The sequence below is a fragment of the Bufo gargarizans genome, chromosome 7, assembly GCF_014858855.1.
Source record: "Bufo gargarizans isolate SCDJY-AF-19 chromosome 7, ASM1485885v1, whole genome shotgun sequence".
NCBI classification, from domain to species: Eukaryota; Metazoa; Chordata; class Amphibia; order Anura; family Bufonidae; genus Bufo; species Bufo gargarizans.
In genome coordinates, this window is record NC_058086.1 from 151,534,545 (window position 1) to 151,549,980 (window position 15,436).

General features: G+C 45.8%; 1 protein-coding gene across 1 annotated transcript in view; it reads left to right on the forward strand.

The window, feature by feature from the left end:
- The window catches only part of DNM3 (dynamin 3), a 358,945-nt gene that overhangs the window by 228,511 nt on the left and 114,998 nt on the right, over nucleotides 1-15,436 (forward strand). Inside the window, 1 exon segment of the mRNA XM_044302430.1 lies at nucleotides 429-537. Within this exon segment, the coding sequence (XP_044158365.1) occupies nucleotides 429-537 (109 nt within the window).

Below are 15,436 nucleotides of genomic sequence, written 5' to 3' on the forward strand. Positions count from 1 at the left end.
GGAGCTTCATTTTGATTACAGGTTCTGTGGTATGTGCGCCTCCGGGTGTACACACCATATCTCTAAAGGACCTCACACTGTCCTTATGCTAGGTTTTTAATAGGTAACATTTGATCAAATGGTTTAGGAACATTGAAAAACACTGATTTAGCAGACTTGTTCAGGAGCAGATTTTGCTGTAGGGACTGTAGCCAATAAATGTATTATACGATGGAGACAATAAAGCATATTTCAGATTCATATAATTACTTCCCAACCATTCCAGCCATATGCTCAGATTGCGCCTTCCCATTGTGTTGGCTTGCCTTTGTTTGTGGTTTTCATCATGTTAAATTCAGCACTGTATAAACGCCAGGCTTTTAGGTGAAAAAACCTGAATTTGCCCCTCTTTAAGTCTCCACTGATTCTCTGAATGTTGTGGCTTTTAGGAATGTATACAAAGATTACAGATGCCTGGAACTTGCCTGTGACTCCCAGGAAGAAGTGGATAGTTGGAAAGCATCTCTGCTCCGTGCTGGAGTATATCCAGATAGGCCGGTAAGGAACCTATTGAAAATGACAAGAATTTTTTTTTTTTTATCTCCAGTAAAAATGAACTTTAGATTTCCTGTTAAAACCCATGCTAGGGCACGTGGAGAGGAATCCCCTCTATTATGTCCAAATGCTCTAACGTGGATATGGACATGGGTTGTCCTGATGAGAAAGCCCCTCTAATATACATCTGTATTTGACTGTAACAGAAGAATAAGCATATATACAGCTAATTATGCTTATTCGGCCTGTCAGTGTCCCTTTAAAGGGCATCTGTCAACAGTTTTGTACCTATGACACTGGCCGACCTGTTCCATGTTCACTTGGCAGCTGAAGGCATCTGTGTTGGTCTCATGTTCATATGTGTCCACATTGCTGAGAAAAATTATGTTTTAATATATACAAATGAGCCTCTAGGAGAAATAGAGGCGATGTTGTTACACCTAGAGACTCGGCTCTATCTGCAACTGCTGCGACCTGTCCACTTTCATTGACAGGGCCGGGCATTGTGGACATCATCCCGCCTGGCCCTGATTCCTCCTAAACTCTCACACTGCGCAGTGCCGTTCAGTATCTGGCACAGGCGCAGTACAGGAAAGTGGCAGTTCTCCTCTGTACTGTGAGCCTCTTTCCTGCGCTGGCCAGGCGTAATCATGTTTACACTGCCGGGTCCTGTCAATCAAAGTGCAGAGGGTGCGGCAGTTGCAGAGAGAGCAGAGCCTCTAGGAGTAACAGCAACGCCCTCGTTGCTACTAGATTCTCATTTGCATATATTTAAATATCATGTTTCCCAGCAATGCGGGCACATATGACCATGGGACTAACACAGATGTCTTCAGCTGCCAAGTGGACATGGAACAGGTCAGCCAGTGTATTAGGTACAAATCTGCAGACAGATGCCCTGTAAGACTTTATTAGAGGAAATACAGATCCATAACTTCTGTTAACTTTATGAAGAATATGGATCTGTGATTTCTTTATTGCACAGTGATGAATCATTCACATCACACACCTGACTTAATGTGAATCGCAAACTGGATTATGCTACCAAACTTGTTTCGGACATAATGTAACCTTCCATCTCTAACCATAATTTATAATGTTATTATAATTTTTTATTATTAAAGCACCATTTATTCCATGGCGCTGTACATATGAAAAGGGGTATACATACATAAAACAGACAATTGCACTAAGCATGAACAAGGACACTGCAGGAGAGGGTATAATGTGCCAGATAATGTCAGATCTACAATACCTACAAATAAACTTATACATTAGTCACTGGTTCTGAAAATATAAGATATCATAATGACCATTTGACCACAAAACTTTTTAATGAGTTTGCCTATTTAAAGAGTATTTCCCATCTCAGACAATGAGGGCATATTATTAGGCTATGCCCCCATTGTCTGATAGGTTCGGGTCCCACCTCTGTGGCCCACACCTATCTCATAAAGGCAGCCGGCAAAGTCCCGGAGGGCGCACAGCGCATGCGTGACTGCCCTCCATTCATTTCTATGGGGCTGCCGAAAATAGTCAAGCGCTGGCTCGGCTCGGCTATTTCCTTTGGCCCCATAGAAATTAATAGTAGGAGTGGCCGCTTCCATTCACTTTTATGGAGAGAGAGCTTAGTGGTGGCCAGACCCGAGGAAACCGTTGGGATCCGCACCTATCAGACAATGGGGACATATCCGAGCGATATGCCCCCATTGTCACAGATGGGAATACCTCTTTAAGCTATTGCCTACAGGTACTATATATATAATATACACCCAGAAATCTCCATGTACTGTACAAATATTAGCTGTAGCATGGTTCATACTGAAAGCCCAATTATCTTTAATGTGGCACTTTAATCTAGCATCATATTTCTAGTGCAATTGTAGGCCACACAAGCACCCAGAATGGGACTTCTCTGTGCTGAAGTGCCTCATGGGTCACAAATTACTTCTGGAAACAGCAACAGCTCATAAACCATTCACCTGGGGCTTCAGGGATTAAATTTCAATGGAGCACCCAACTGCATTCAAGATTGAGACAACCATGCACAATGGTAAATTTCATCTGACTTGGTGTCAAAACCAGACCAGCTGGAGCCTTCACAATACGTACGTTCTCTGAAAAGATGGAGCACTAGTTAGGCATGTCAGGTGGGTGACGTGATGATACTTCCTTCCCTTATACATTGGGTCACCTGTGAGGCTTAGTGGAAGAAGTCTTCATAGATGGTATACTATAGCTTCCTTATGACCCTGGAAGAACTTCCTCCTCCCAAACATTACTCGCTAGAGGACTACATCTTCATTTTACTCAGAGTTTATAGTTTTCTTGGTTTATTACTTAGAACTCTTTCAGCCTGGCTGTATTGTAAGCGTTAAAATGTACATCATGAATGTGAAGTGAATATGGTCATCGTAAAATGCTGGGAGAATACTTTTCTTATTAAGTTGTCCAAAATTGCCTTAATGCCCTTACTTCTGCCTGCACTTGAAAACTTGTCTCAAACCTGACCCTAAGGTATTTTGCCTTCCAAGTTGCATTAAAATCTGTATTATTGCTTTCCTTTTTCCAAACAATATTTATGTCGGAGTGCCAGGAGCAAATCCCAAGCACCGTCCTCTTCAGCCTTAGAACAGGATATCCATTTACCAGCAAGCTCAGCACTGGCTTTATGTATCTACAGAGTATCCAAATACAAGCCTGGCTCACAGCAATAACTGCAGCTTTGTGTCCAACCTTTCCAGACTGGATTTCTCTGAGGTGCACCCATGTTTATGTTGGCTCTGGTCCCTGGTACATGGGACATAGAGAAATTCATATATGCAGCTATAAATGGATAGCTTACATGGTTCACATCTTTGTTTGCTTACCTCAAGTCTCTTGCTCCCTGTATACCCCCCATGGTCTCTGATTTCTTCCTAATGTATGAACACATGTTGCCTTCAATCTGTACAACTCTACTGGTGGATTCCACAGATTTGCAATTCACTCATTCATGTTCTTGCAATGATTTTGAGGAGAAGAAAATGTTTGGGAAATAAGATTTATGTATGTAAGATGCTGTTCACACGCCACGTGAGCTTTCTAGTGGAGGACTACATCAGCCATACAGTGACATATATTGGCAACAGGCTCCCTCTGTAAAAAAAATATTTATATATATATATATATATATATATATATACTGTATATACTAGCAGATATATTTTATCTATTTCATTTAATGTTTGTGTGTCGATATCGACAGTTTTCACTATAACAGTGACAGCTACAATACCCCACCCCTTTAACAGTGACCTACACAGCAGCCTGCCCCCTTAACAGTAATATCCACAGCGCCCTCTCCTTTAACAGTGACCTCCACAGCACCTCGTCTTGTTAACAGTGATTTCCACAATAACCCACCCCCTTAAAATGTGACCTCCACAACACCCCACCCCCTTAACAGTGACCTCTACAGCTCCCCGCCCCTTAACACTGACCTCTACAGCTCCCCGCCCCTTAACACTGACCTCCATAGCTGACCATCCCCTTAACTGTGACCTCCACATTTCCCTGTCCCCTTAACAGAGATGTCCGCAGAGCCTGCCCCTTTAACAGTGACCTCCACAGCATCTCGTCCCCTTATCAGTGACCTCCACAGCAGCCAGACCCTTTATCAGTGACCTCGACAGCATCCCGCCCCCTTATCAGTGACCTCCACAGAAGCCAGACCCTTTATCAGTGACCTCGACAGCATCCCGCCCCCTTAACAATGACCTCCACAGTGGCTGCCCCTTTATTAGTGACCTTCACAGTACCCCAACACCCGTCCCCTTAACAGTGGCCTCTACAGCAATCTGCCCCTTAAAGGAAGTCTTTCACCTAAACTGACCATTATAAAACACTAACACCATGATCTGCATTATAGTCCCAATATTGGAATGCTACTTACCGTATAGCTGTCCGTCGCTTATTTCGGCAAAAAAAAAAAAATGTAATTCAATATGTTAATTAGGTTCTAAAGGAGACGAGGAGTGGCGTTTAAACGACCGGTGCCCAGGCCCCTTGTCCCGCCCTAGGTTCTTCAGAAATCCAGCGCCAGCGCCGTTCACATGATTTGCCGCGCCTGCGCACTTCATTCCCCATTATCGGCAGAGGCACAAGAGCGTTGAATGCGCATGTGCTGACCCGTACATCTAGCCGGCCTTGTGCCTCTGCCCATAATGGGGAATGAAGTGCGAAGGCACGGCAAAGCTTGTGAACGGCACTGACGCTGGATTTCTGAAGAACCTAAGGCGAGCCAGAGGGGTGAAAGGGGAGGGGTTTCATATGAAAAGCGATGAGGCGCCTGGGCACCTTCAGAACCTAATTAACATATTGAACCTATACGGTAAGTACAATGGTCAGTTTAGGTGAAAGACTCCCTTTAATACTGAAATCCATAGTGGATCATCCCCCTAACTGTGACCTCTACAGCAGCCTGCCCCTAGGGTGGCCAGAGGTCCGGTTTTAGACCGGACAGTCCAGCTTTCAGGGGCTGGACGGACACACGGATGTTCTTTTGAACAGCTTACTCTCAGACAGCAGCACTGTGCTGTCAAAGCGTGAGCTTCAGGGAGAAAGTCACCCTCCCTCCAACCTCTGCAGCTGACAGAAGTTGATTTTTACCTTTATTTTTTCAATCCCCGTCGGCTGCATAGTGGGAGGGGGCGGGGCTTAGTGGGACCTGGGAGTGGGGATTATTAAGTCAATCTTTTAAGGGTTGCCTGAATGGCCACCCTACCTGCCCCTGAACTGTGACCTCCACAGGACTCCGCTCCCTTAACAGTGCCATCCACAGCGCCCTGCCCCTTTAAAGCGGACCTACAGCAGTGAAGAAAAATGGCTGGGTTGTTATGGAAACCTGGTGTAAAACTGTGTGTATGTGGAAACTAAGGGCCTGCTAGCTTCTATTGGCTGATAAGGGACATGTGTCCGTGTGTATGGAAGTTGGGATATGAAGAGAAAGACCTGCAGGCTTCCATTGGCTAATGTAAGTCATGTGATATGCATATTTGCATATGCTAGAGAGCTAAGAGAGCTAAGACCCGATCTAAAACTTTCCCGGACACCTAATGTACGTGTGTGCCAAATTTCGTGATTGTAAATGCGATGGTGCGGATTCTTTTAGCAGACATACAAGTACACACGCACACATACATACACACACTCAGCTTTATATATTATATATATATATATATATATATATATATATAAAAAAACAAATAAAGTAGCAGCACACCACTAAATGCACTAAGACCGAATGAACAGGTGAATGTGTGAACAGGGTCAAATACATGACGCCAATACTTACTGCAAAGCAGTGAAGAAGTTCTTAGCGCATATTATTGATTAAAATAATGTCGGGCCCACCTACCAGACGACAAGGTAGCTTCTTATCAGGTGGGACCTACTCTAACATGCAGGGTCCAGCTCCATTTTCACTCTGATTAAAAACACCAAGGGGTGGGGGATGGGCGGGGAGTACTAAGTTCCAAAGAGGATGCCAGGTCCTCTATAATATACATATAAGCAAAGAACAGAACAGCACCTCCTGAGACAAATCGCAGGTGCAAAATTGCACCTGCGATTTGTCTCAGGAGGTGCTGTTCCATTTTTTGCATATATATATATATATATATATATATGTTGTAAGAAGAAACAAGGAGCCATGTCCCCGATATGTGTCCCCGAGGTTCCTGTCCTCGGTGAGGTAAGAACCGGATTTTTTCCTGAAGTGTCAGTTCTGTAGTGCAGTCTGACACTTCAGCTGTCAGAATGGCTGTAAAGCCAATCCGGCCGGTTAGGGAGCAGCCAAAGAGCAGGGTGGGTGGCTGTTCCCCACGGTTCCAGGCCGGGTTTTGGCTGGGATATAAAAACCCTGGCAGTCTGGGTGTTGGAGCTTGAGTGTTTGGGCCTGGACTAGGCCTGCTACATTGTTTGTGGACAAAAGCACATGGACTACTGCTTCCTTCAAGGACTTATGTGCTGCAGCCTAGTGTGAACAAACACCAGACTCAAGGTGACAGTTTTTTCTTGAAATTGTTATTTTGTCACTTTACGTCTGTGTGAATAAAACACTGCACTATTTAAGTTATAGACTTTGTCATTGCCTCTGTACTGCGTCTGCAGGCCTGTCTACCAGAGCAAATTCCCACATTTGGTGTCGGATGCGGGCAAACGCAGTGAGGCAGGCCTGAAGGCCGAAAAGTTTTTGCTTTTTCCGGGCACAAGTGCATGTCCTACATTAAGCCGACAAGGTTATGACCCGTATCCCCTGACAAAATGGAGGAGGTCGTGAAGGCCCTCGTGGAGGCTAACTTGCAGCAGCGGGAGGCTAACAAGCATAAACAAGAAAAGAACCAGCTGCTTTTGCAACATGTGATGGCGTTGCAGGTGTCAGGAGCGCCCCAGAATGTCCACGATGCCCGGAAAGCTGTCCGCGCGGCGATTCCGAAGATGACTCCCTCGGATGACGTCGAGACCTATCTGGCGGTCTTCGAAAAAGTGGCCGTGAGGGAAAAGTTACCCCGAGACCAGTGGGCTGAGGTCGTTGCTCCGTTCCTGGCGTCTGGTCCCCAGCAAGTATTGTTTGATCTCCCCGATGATCAGGCGGCCGACTACCCGACAGTAAAAGGTGAGATCCTGGCGAGACTCGGGGTGAATGTGTTGGTCCGGGCCCAGAGGGTGCATCAGTGGGAATTTAACCCGGCTGAACCCGCCAGACCACAATATTATGATCTGCTGCACCGTTTGCAAAAATGGCTGCAGCCTGACATGTTGACTCCCACTGCTATGCTGGACCGTCTGTTGGCGGATGTGTTCTGGAGTGCTTTGTCGTACCCTCTCCAGCACTGGATCGGACAGGTGTCTCCGAATAATGCCCTGGAGATGGTCGACCTGGTGGAGCGCTACGAGGCCACCAGAAATCTACAGGGGGGTTCTTTTGGGAGGGGGTCAGTCAAACCCCGGAAAACTCCACCCCAGAGCCGGCGGCCGGTGCCAGCTAGACCCACCCGGGATGTACCCCCTGCAGACCCAAACCCGGTGGTCTGCCTGCGTTGTCAAGAGCCTGGAAACATAAGGGCCGACTGTCCCCATTGGGGTGAACCTATGGACACCAACTATGGCTACCACCACTCATTATATGCCAGAAGGTTGTGTGCCACAGGAACTTCAGAGACTATGGACAATAGCCACCTGTGCCAGCTGGAAGTGGGGGGCACTCTGGCAGTGGCACTGCTGGATTCAGGGAGCCTGGTGTCCCTGGTAAGAGCGGCCCTGGTGCGGCCGGCTGAGTATACTGGCCGAAGAGTCTGCGTTGTCTGCATACATGGGGACTTAAAGGCGTATCCCACCGCCCTGGTCTCTCTGTCAATGGTGGCCGGCAGGTGGATGCATGAGGTGGCCGTCGCCACAAAGTTACCATATGAATTGATAATTGGGAGAGACTTCCCCACTCTGGCCGGCTACAAAAGTTACCGATACCCGGGAGACAGATGTAACCCTAGCAGAGTGGCCTGACTCAGGGGGGAGGCCAGAACCTTGGGAACCTGAGTCAGAAGGACCAGCAGTAGGGGTGACCACCACTTCGGTGGAAGATGGGGAGACAACCCCATTAAGTGTGATGTGGGAGACGTAGAGGATTTGCCGCCGGGTCCGGAGCTGGCAGACCTCAATGTCTCTGGGGATAATTTCGGTACAGCACAACACCAGGATCCGCTTCTATCTCGAGCCTGGGAAAATGTGGTAGTAGTTGAGGGTGAGTTGCAACAACTGGGGGCCGAATCTATGTTCCCCTGTTTTGTGGTTCAACAGGAGATGCTGTACCCGGTAAATAAACTACGGGGTGAGCATATTGAACAGCTGGTGGTGCCCAAGGCATATCGCAAGCTTGTGTTGGAATTATCCCATCAACATGTTCTTGGGGGACACCTGGGCCAGCAGAAAACACAGGACCGGATTTTACAGCGGTTCTACTGGCCCAGTGTGTTCAGAGAGGTAGAATAGTTTTGCAAGTCTTGCCCAACCTGCCAGATAACCAGCCCCCAGACACATTTCCGTAGTCCTCTGGTCCCTCTCCCGATTATTGAGGTTCCCTTCGAGCGGATCGCTATGGATCTCATAGGCCCAGTACTGAAGTCAGCTGGAGGGCACCAGCACATCCTGGTCATCCTCGACTACGCCACGCGGTACCCAGAGGCGGTGCCACTGCGTCATACGTCAGCCAAACTCATAGCTAAGGAGTTAATGGAAATGTTTTCTAGAGTGTGTCTGCCTAAGGAGGTTCTAACTGACCAGGGGACCCCATTTATGTCCAAGGTCATGAGGGAACTCTGTAAGTTGCTCCACATAAAACAGTTACAGACATCAGTGTATCATCTGCAAATGGATGGCCTGGTAGAGAGGTTTAACCAGACATTAAAAAATATGTTGAAAAGAGTGGTGTCTAAGGATGGAAGGGACTGGGACCTTCTTCTGCCCTATCTCATGTTCGCAGTGCGAGAAGTGCCCCAGGCCTCTACTGGGTTCTTGTCCTTCGAACTTCTGTACGGAAGATACCCTCGTGGTTTATTGGACGTCACCAAAGAGGCGTGGGAACAACAAACCACACCGCACAAAAGTGTAGTTGAGTATGTCACCCAGATGCAGGGACGGATGGAAACAGTGTTACCTCTGGTTAGGGGGCATATGGAGGCAGCGCAGCAAGCCCAGAGTAGGGTCTATAATCGGCAGGCTCGGGTCCAAAACTTTAACCCGGGTGATCGGGTGTTGGTTCTGGTACCGACTGTAGATAGTAAGTTCCTGGCTAGGTGGCAGAAAAAATTGGACCGGTAGATTACAAAGTACACCAGCCAGGGAGGTGAAAGCCGCAGCAGGTGTACCATGTGAATCTGCTCAAGCCGTGGAAGGAAAGGGAAACCTGTACGGAAGACAGCCCACGACCAGGGTTTCTAGGGGAAGCGGTTTCGGCCCCTCAGTCTGAAGCAGGGGAAGCTGCTGTCACAGTGAAAATTGCTGATAGCCTCTCCTCTAAACAGGCTCAGGAAGCTCCTGCCATGTTTCAAAGGTTAATGGATATTGTACTCCGTCCACATCGTCAATACGCTTCGGCGTACCTGGACAATATCGTTGTCCATAGCACCGACTGGGAAAGTCACTTACCTAAAGTACAGGCTTTAGTGGACTCCCTTAGGAAGGCTGGCTTAACCGCTAACCCAAAAAAGTGCTCGATAGGGTTAGAAGAGACCAAGTACCTGGGGTATGTCATTGGGCGTGGAATGATCAAACCTCAGGTGAACAAAATTGAGGCAATTAGGAATTGGCCTCGACCTGTCACTACTCGGCAAGTAAAGTCGTTCCTGGGTATGGTGGGGTACTATATGAGGTTTGTCCCCAATTTTGCTACAGTCGCCTTTTGAAGGGACGCAAGTCAGTGATGGTCCACTGGCATAATCAGGCGGAAAAGGCTTTCTCCGCTTTGAAGTCAGCCCTGTGTGGGTCCCCGGTTTTGGTGACGCCCGACTTCAAAAGGGAGTTTATAGTGCAGACCGAGGTCTCGGTGCTGTACTATCTCAAGATATTGACGGGGATGAGCATCCCGTTGTCTTCCTCAGCCGAAAGCTCACCCCAGCCGAGACTAGGTACAGTATAGTGGAGAGAGAGTGCCTGGCAATCAAGTGGGCACTCGAGTCTCTCCGCTACTACCTTTTGGGGAGAAGGTTCCGTCTGGTGACCGACCACTTCCCTCTGTAATGGATGAGCCAGGCCAAAAGAGAGGAATGCTCGGGTCACCAAGTGGTTCTTATCTTTGCAAAATTTTTAGTTTTCCGTGAAACACAGGGCAGGCAGGTTACAGGGAAACGCGGATGCCCTGTCCCGCGTACACTGTCTGGCAAGTGTTCACCCCTCAGGGTTGAACAAAGGGGGAAGGTATGTAAGAAGGAACAAAGAGCCGTCATTGACGGAAGATGCGTGTCCCCGAGGTTCCTGGCCTCGGTGAGGTAAAAACCGGATTTTTTTCCTGAAGTGTCAGTTCTGTAGTCCAGTCTTACACTTCAGCTGTCAGAATGGCTGTAAAGCAAATCCGGGCCGGTTCTTATAGGGAGCAGCCAAAGAGCAGGGTGGGTGGCTGTTCCCCACGGTTCCAGGCCGGGTTTTGGCTGGGATATAAAAACCCAGCCAACACGTTCAGCTGTGTGGATTATCCTCCATCTGCGAGTGCGGTCTGGGTGTTGGAGCTTGAGTGTTTGGGCCTGGACTAGGCCTGCTACATTGTTTGTGGACAAAAGCACATGGACTATTGCTTCCTTCAAGGACTTATGTGCTGCAGCCTGGTGTGAACAAACACCAGAATCAAGGTGACAGTTTTTTCTTGAAATTGTTATTTTGTCACTTTACGTCCGTGTGAATGAAACACTGCACTATTTAAGTTAAAGACGTTGTCATTGCCTCCCTACTGCATCTGAAAGCCTGTCTACCAGAGCAAATCCCCACAATGTGCAGAGTTTTTTTTTTTTTTACTGTATTCACCTGCATAATAGTGTAATCTACTATGGCGTTCTCTACAGTAAAGAAAAACAGGTATACCAACATCATTTAGGCACACGCTGGGTGAATGAGGCGCTATGGTTATAGTTAATTTATGCCCCAGGAGCTTTCTCAGTATATATGCAGAACATGCAAGATACTAATGTCTGTAAGGCGCTGTGGAATATATTAGCGCTATATAAGTGCATAAAATAAATAAAAATTAATGCACTGTATTACGCTATATATTTAGAAATGTAGACATTTTTATATGATTTTTTAATTCATATCTCAATGGTCTCAATTGTATAGTAGATAAAAGTGTATCTTTTTTCTACACCAGGCAAGATGATTTCTACAGGTCTAGCAGCTGAAACCCTCAACAATCCGCTTTTTCAGGGGTTGCTGCAATGACTGCACATAGAGGCCACTACAGGATAAATGTGGTATTACATGGTACTCATTAAAATGTAAGGGCTCTGTTACATGAGCCAAGGGTCAGGATCAGACATTGATCATTCCCAACTATTGCTCCATGAAAACATGCCGCTGATCAGCATTTGCTTGTTTGTTGGGTGATCAAATTTTTTATGCAGGACTAAAAATCATTGTTTGCTGTGGGCATGACCTAGCTGTCTACATAAGAGGACATGTTTCTGTGGCGAGGCAGCTACCCGGTCAATCAAAGTGTAGAAGACACGGCAGTTGCAGAGAGAGCAGAGCCTCTAGGTGTAACCGCGACGTCCCTGTTGCTCCTAGAGGCTCATTTGCAAATGCTAAAACAACATTTTTTTTTTCAGCAATCCGGGCACATATCAACATGGGACCAACACAGATGCCTTCAGAGCATTTAATCTCTAATGTTCCTCTAGTTAGGATGTCTAGAGCTCTGCCTGTTTATCAGTCTGATGTCGCCACCCTTTTGTTGCAATGGCTGGTTTTGAGAATGGAGATATCTTAACCCTCATGTAAAACAATTTACTTCTTCCTCCCCTACGCATTGCTCTCCTTCCAAAATAGATAACAGTTTTGTCTTGTCTTACACTCACTAATATATCAGGGGAGATGTATATATTCCAAGGGGCATCTCAGACCATTCCCCTCAATCTATATCCGACCTGCATCTCCCTGGTGCTTTCACCCCTTTTGGTTGTTTCAATTTCCCCAGTTGGATAGGATTCATAATTAGCTGCTTATGTTTTTGATATTAGCCCTGCTCAGGAGCTTTCCCTTAAGTGGGATTGCTGCAAAGGCATACCTGAGGAGGTGCCCTTGTTTCTTATGTTAAACATTCTACTACAAACTCAGAAACGTTGTCCTGTGAGGCTCTTGAGGAGGCTGAGAAAACCTATGTTGCTAACCCAACTGAAGATCAGCTGGCAAGAGTGACAGTTGAAGTCACACAGCATAGTTTTTTGTTTTTTTTTCAGAAGCAAAGGAACTTTGAGCTGGATAATCAATCAGCTAATCTGCTTGCTTGTCTTACTAAATACAAAGACCCCCAGCTATTCTTTCTATAAAAGATGATCAGGGACTGCAGATTCCATTTCCCACTGTTTTCATTACTTCTTTTTGACCCTATACTCCACATGTCTTACTAAATCATCAGAGGAAATAACCTCGCATCTGGGAGACTTGTGCTTCCCTAAGTTGACTATGAAGCAAGTGACCCTTCTAGGTTTTCCCCTTACCCTAGACATGGTTACTTTGGCCTTTTGGGTTCTTATCCTGGGGAAGGTACTACCAGTTGATATATTTAAGCATTATTGTGAGGAATTGCTATCTATGTGTAATGACAGCTTTAGTAGGGGTTTTCTTCCTCTCTATATGAGGCGTCTATTTTTGTGCTACCTAAATTGGAAAAGGATGTTCAGGAGTGCGGATTGTATAGACCCACTGTATCTACTTGCTTTATTGTGACTGTAAAGTAATAGCTAAAGTCCTTGTACTTCAGTAAATAAAGTTATTCAGTCGTTCATTCATGATAACCAAACCACAGTCATGCCACGGAAGTTGACATCTATCAGTATAAGGCATGTACAGATTCTAATTTCAACATTATTGTGTGGGAGATTGACTGTTGGCCGAGGTAGACACAGCCAAGACATCTGAATCCTTGGAGTAAGGATTCCTTTATGCCTCTATGTAGGAGGTTGGTTTTTGGCCCCAATAACTTTTTAATATGTGAAATTGCTTAATGCAGTTCTGGAAGCCTGGGCTTTGACTAATGGTCAAAAACAGTCCCTCTGGCTAGGGGTAGTCATCAGGGGTAAACAAGACAGAAAAAATGTACAAACCGGATTCCACAAAAGTTGGGACACTAAACAAATTGTGAATAAAAACTGAATGCAATGATGTGGAGATGGCAAATGTCAATATTTTATTTGTAATAGAACGTAGATGACAAATCAAACGTTTAATCCGAGTAAATGTATCATTTTAAAGGAAAAATACGTTGATTCAAATTTTCACGGTGTCAACAAATCCCCAAAAAGTTGGGACAAGTAACAATAGGAGGCTGGAAAAAGTAAATTTGAGCATAGCAAAGAGCTGGAAGACCAATTAACACTAATTAGGTCAATTGGCAACATGATTGGGTATAAAAAGAGCTTCTCAGAGTGGCAGTGTCTCTCAGAAGCCAAGATGGGTAGAGGATCACCAATTCCCACAATGTTGCGCAGAAAGATAGTGGAGCAATATCAGTAAGGTGTTACCCAGCAAAAAATTGCAAAGACTTTGCATCTATTATGATCAACTGTGCATAACATCATCTGAAGATTCAGAGAATCTGGAACAATCTCTGTGCGTAAGGGTCATGGTCGTAAAACCTTACTGGATGCCCGTGATCTCCGGGCCCTTAAACGACACTGCACCACAAACAGGAATGCTACTGTAAAGGAAATCACAGAATGGGCTCAGGAATACTTCCAGAAACCATTGTCAGTGAACACAATCCACCTTGCCATCCGCCGTTGCCAGCTGAAACTCTACAGTGCAAAGAAGAAGCCATTTCTAAGCAAGATCCAAAAGCTCAGGCGTTTTCACTGGGCCAGGGATAATTTAAAATGGAGTGTGGCAAAATGGAAGACTGTTCTGTGGTCAGACGAGTCACGATTCAAAGTTCTTTTTGGAAATCTGGGACGCCATGTCATCCGGACCAAAGAGGACAAGGACAACCCAAGTTGTTATCAGCGCTCAGTTCAGAAGCCTGCATCTCTGATGGTATGGGGTTGCATGAGTGCTTGTGGCATGGGCAGCTTGCATGTCTGGAAAGGCACCATCAATGCAGAAAAATATATTCAGATTCTAGAACAACATATGCTCTCATCCAGACGTCATCTCTTTCAGGGAAGACCCTGCATTTTTCAACAAGATAATGCCAGACCACATTCTGCATCAATCACAACATCATGGCTGCGTAGGGGAAGGATCTGGGTACTGAAATGGCCAGTCTGCAGTCCAGATCTTTCACCTATAGAGAACATTTGGCGCATCATAAAGAGGAAGGTGCAACAAAGAAGGCCCAAGACGATTGAACAGTTAGAGGCCTGTATTAGACAAGAATGGGAGAGCATTCCTATTTCTAAACTTGAGAAACTGGTCTCCTCGGTCCCCAGACATAGAAACATAGAAACATAGAATGTGTCGGCAGATAAGAACCATTTGGCCAATCTAGTCTGCCCAATATACTAAATACTATGGATAGCCCCTGGCCCCATCTTATATGAAGGATGGCCTTATGCCTATCCCATGCATGCTTAAATTGCTTCACTGTATTTGCAGCTGCCACTTCTGCAGGAAGGCTATTCCATGCATCCACTACTCTCTCAGTAAAGTAATACTTCCTGATATTACTTTTAAACCTTTGCCCCTCTAATTTAAAACTATGTCCTCTTGTAGCAGTTTTTCTTCTTTTAAATATTCTCTCCTCTTTTACCTTGTTGATTCCCTTTATGTATTTAAAAGTTCCTATCATATCCCCTCTGTCTCATCTTTCTTCCAAGCTATACATGTTAAGTTCCATTAATCTTTCCTGGTAAGTTTTATCCTGCAATCCATGTACCAGTTTAGTAGCTCTTCTCTGAACTCTCTCCAAAGTATCAATATCCTTCTGGAGATATGGTCTCCAGTATTGAGCACAATACTCCAAATGAGGTCTCACTAGTGCTCTGTAGAGCGGCATGAGCACCTCCCACTTTCTACTGGTAATTCCTCTCCCTATACACCCAAGCATTCTGCTAGCATTTCCTGCTGCTCTGTGACACTGTCTGCCTACCTTTAAGTCTTCTGGAATAATGATCCCTAAATCCCTTTCCTCAGATACTGAGGTTAGGACTGTATCACTGATTTT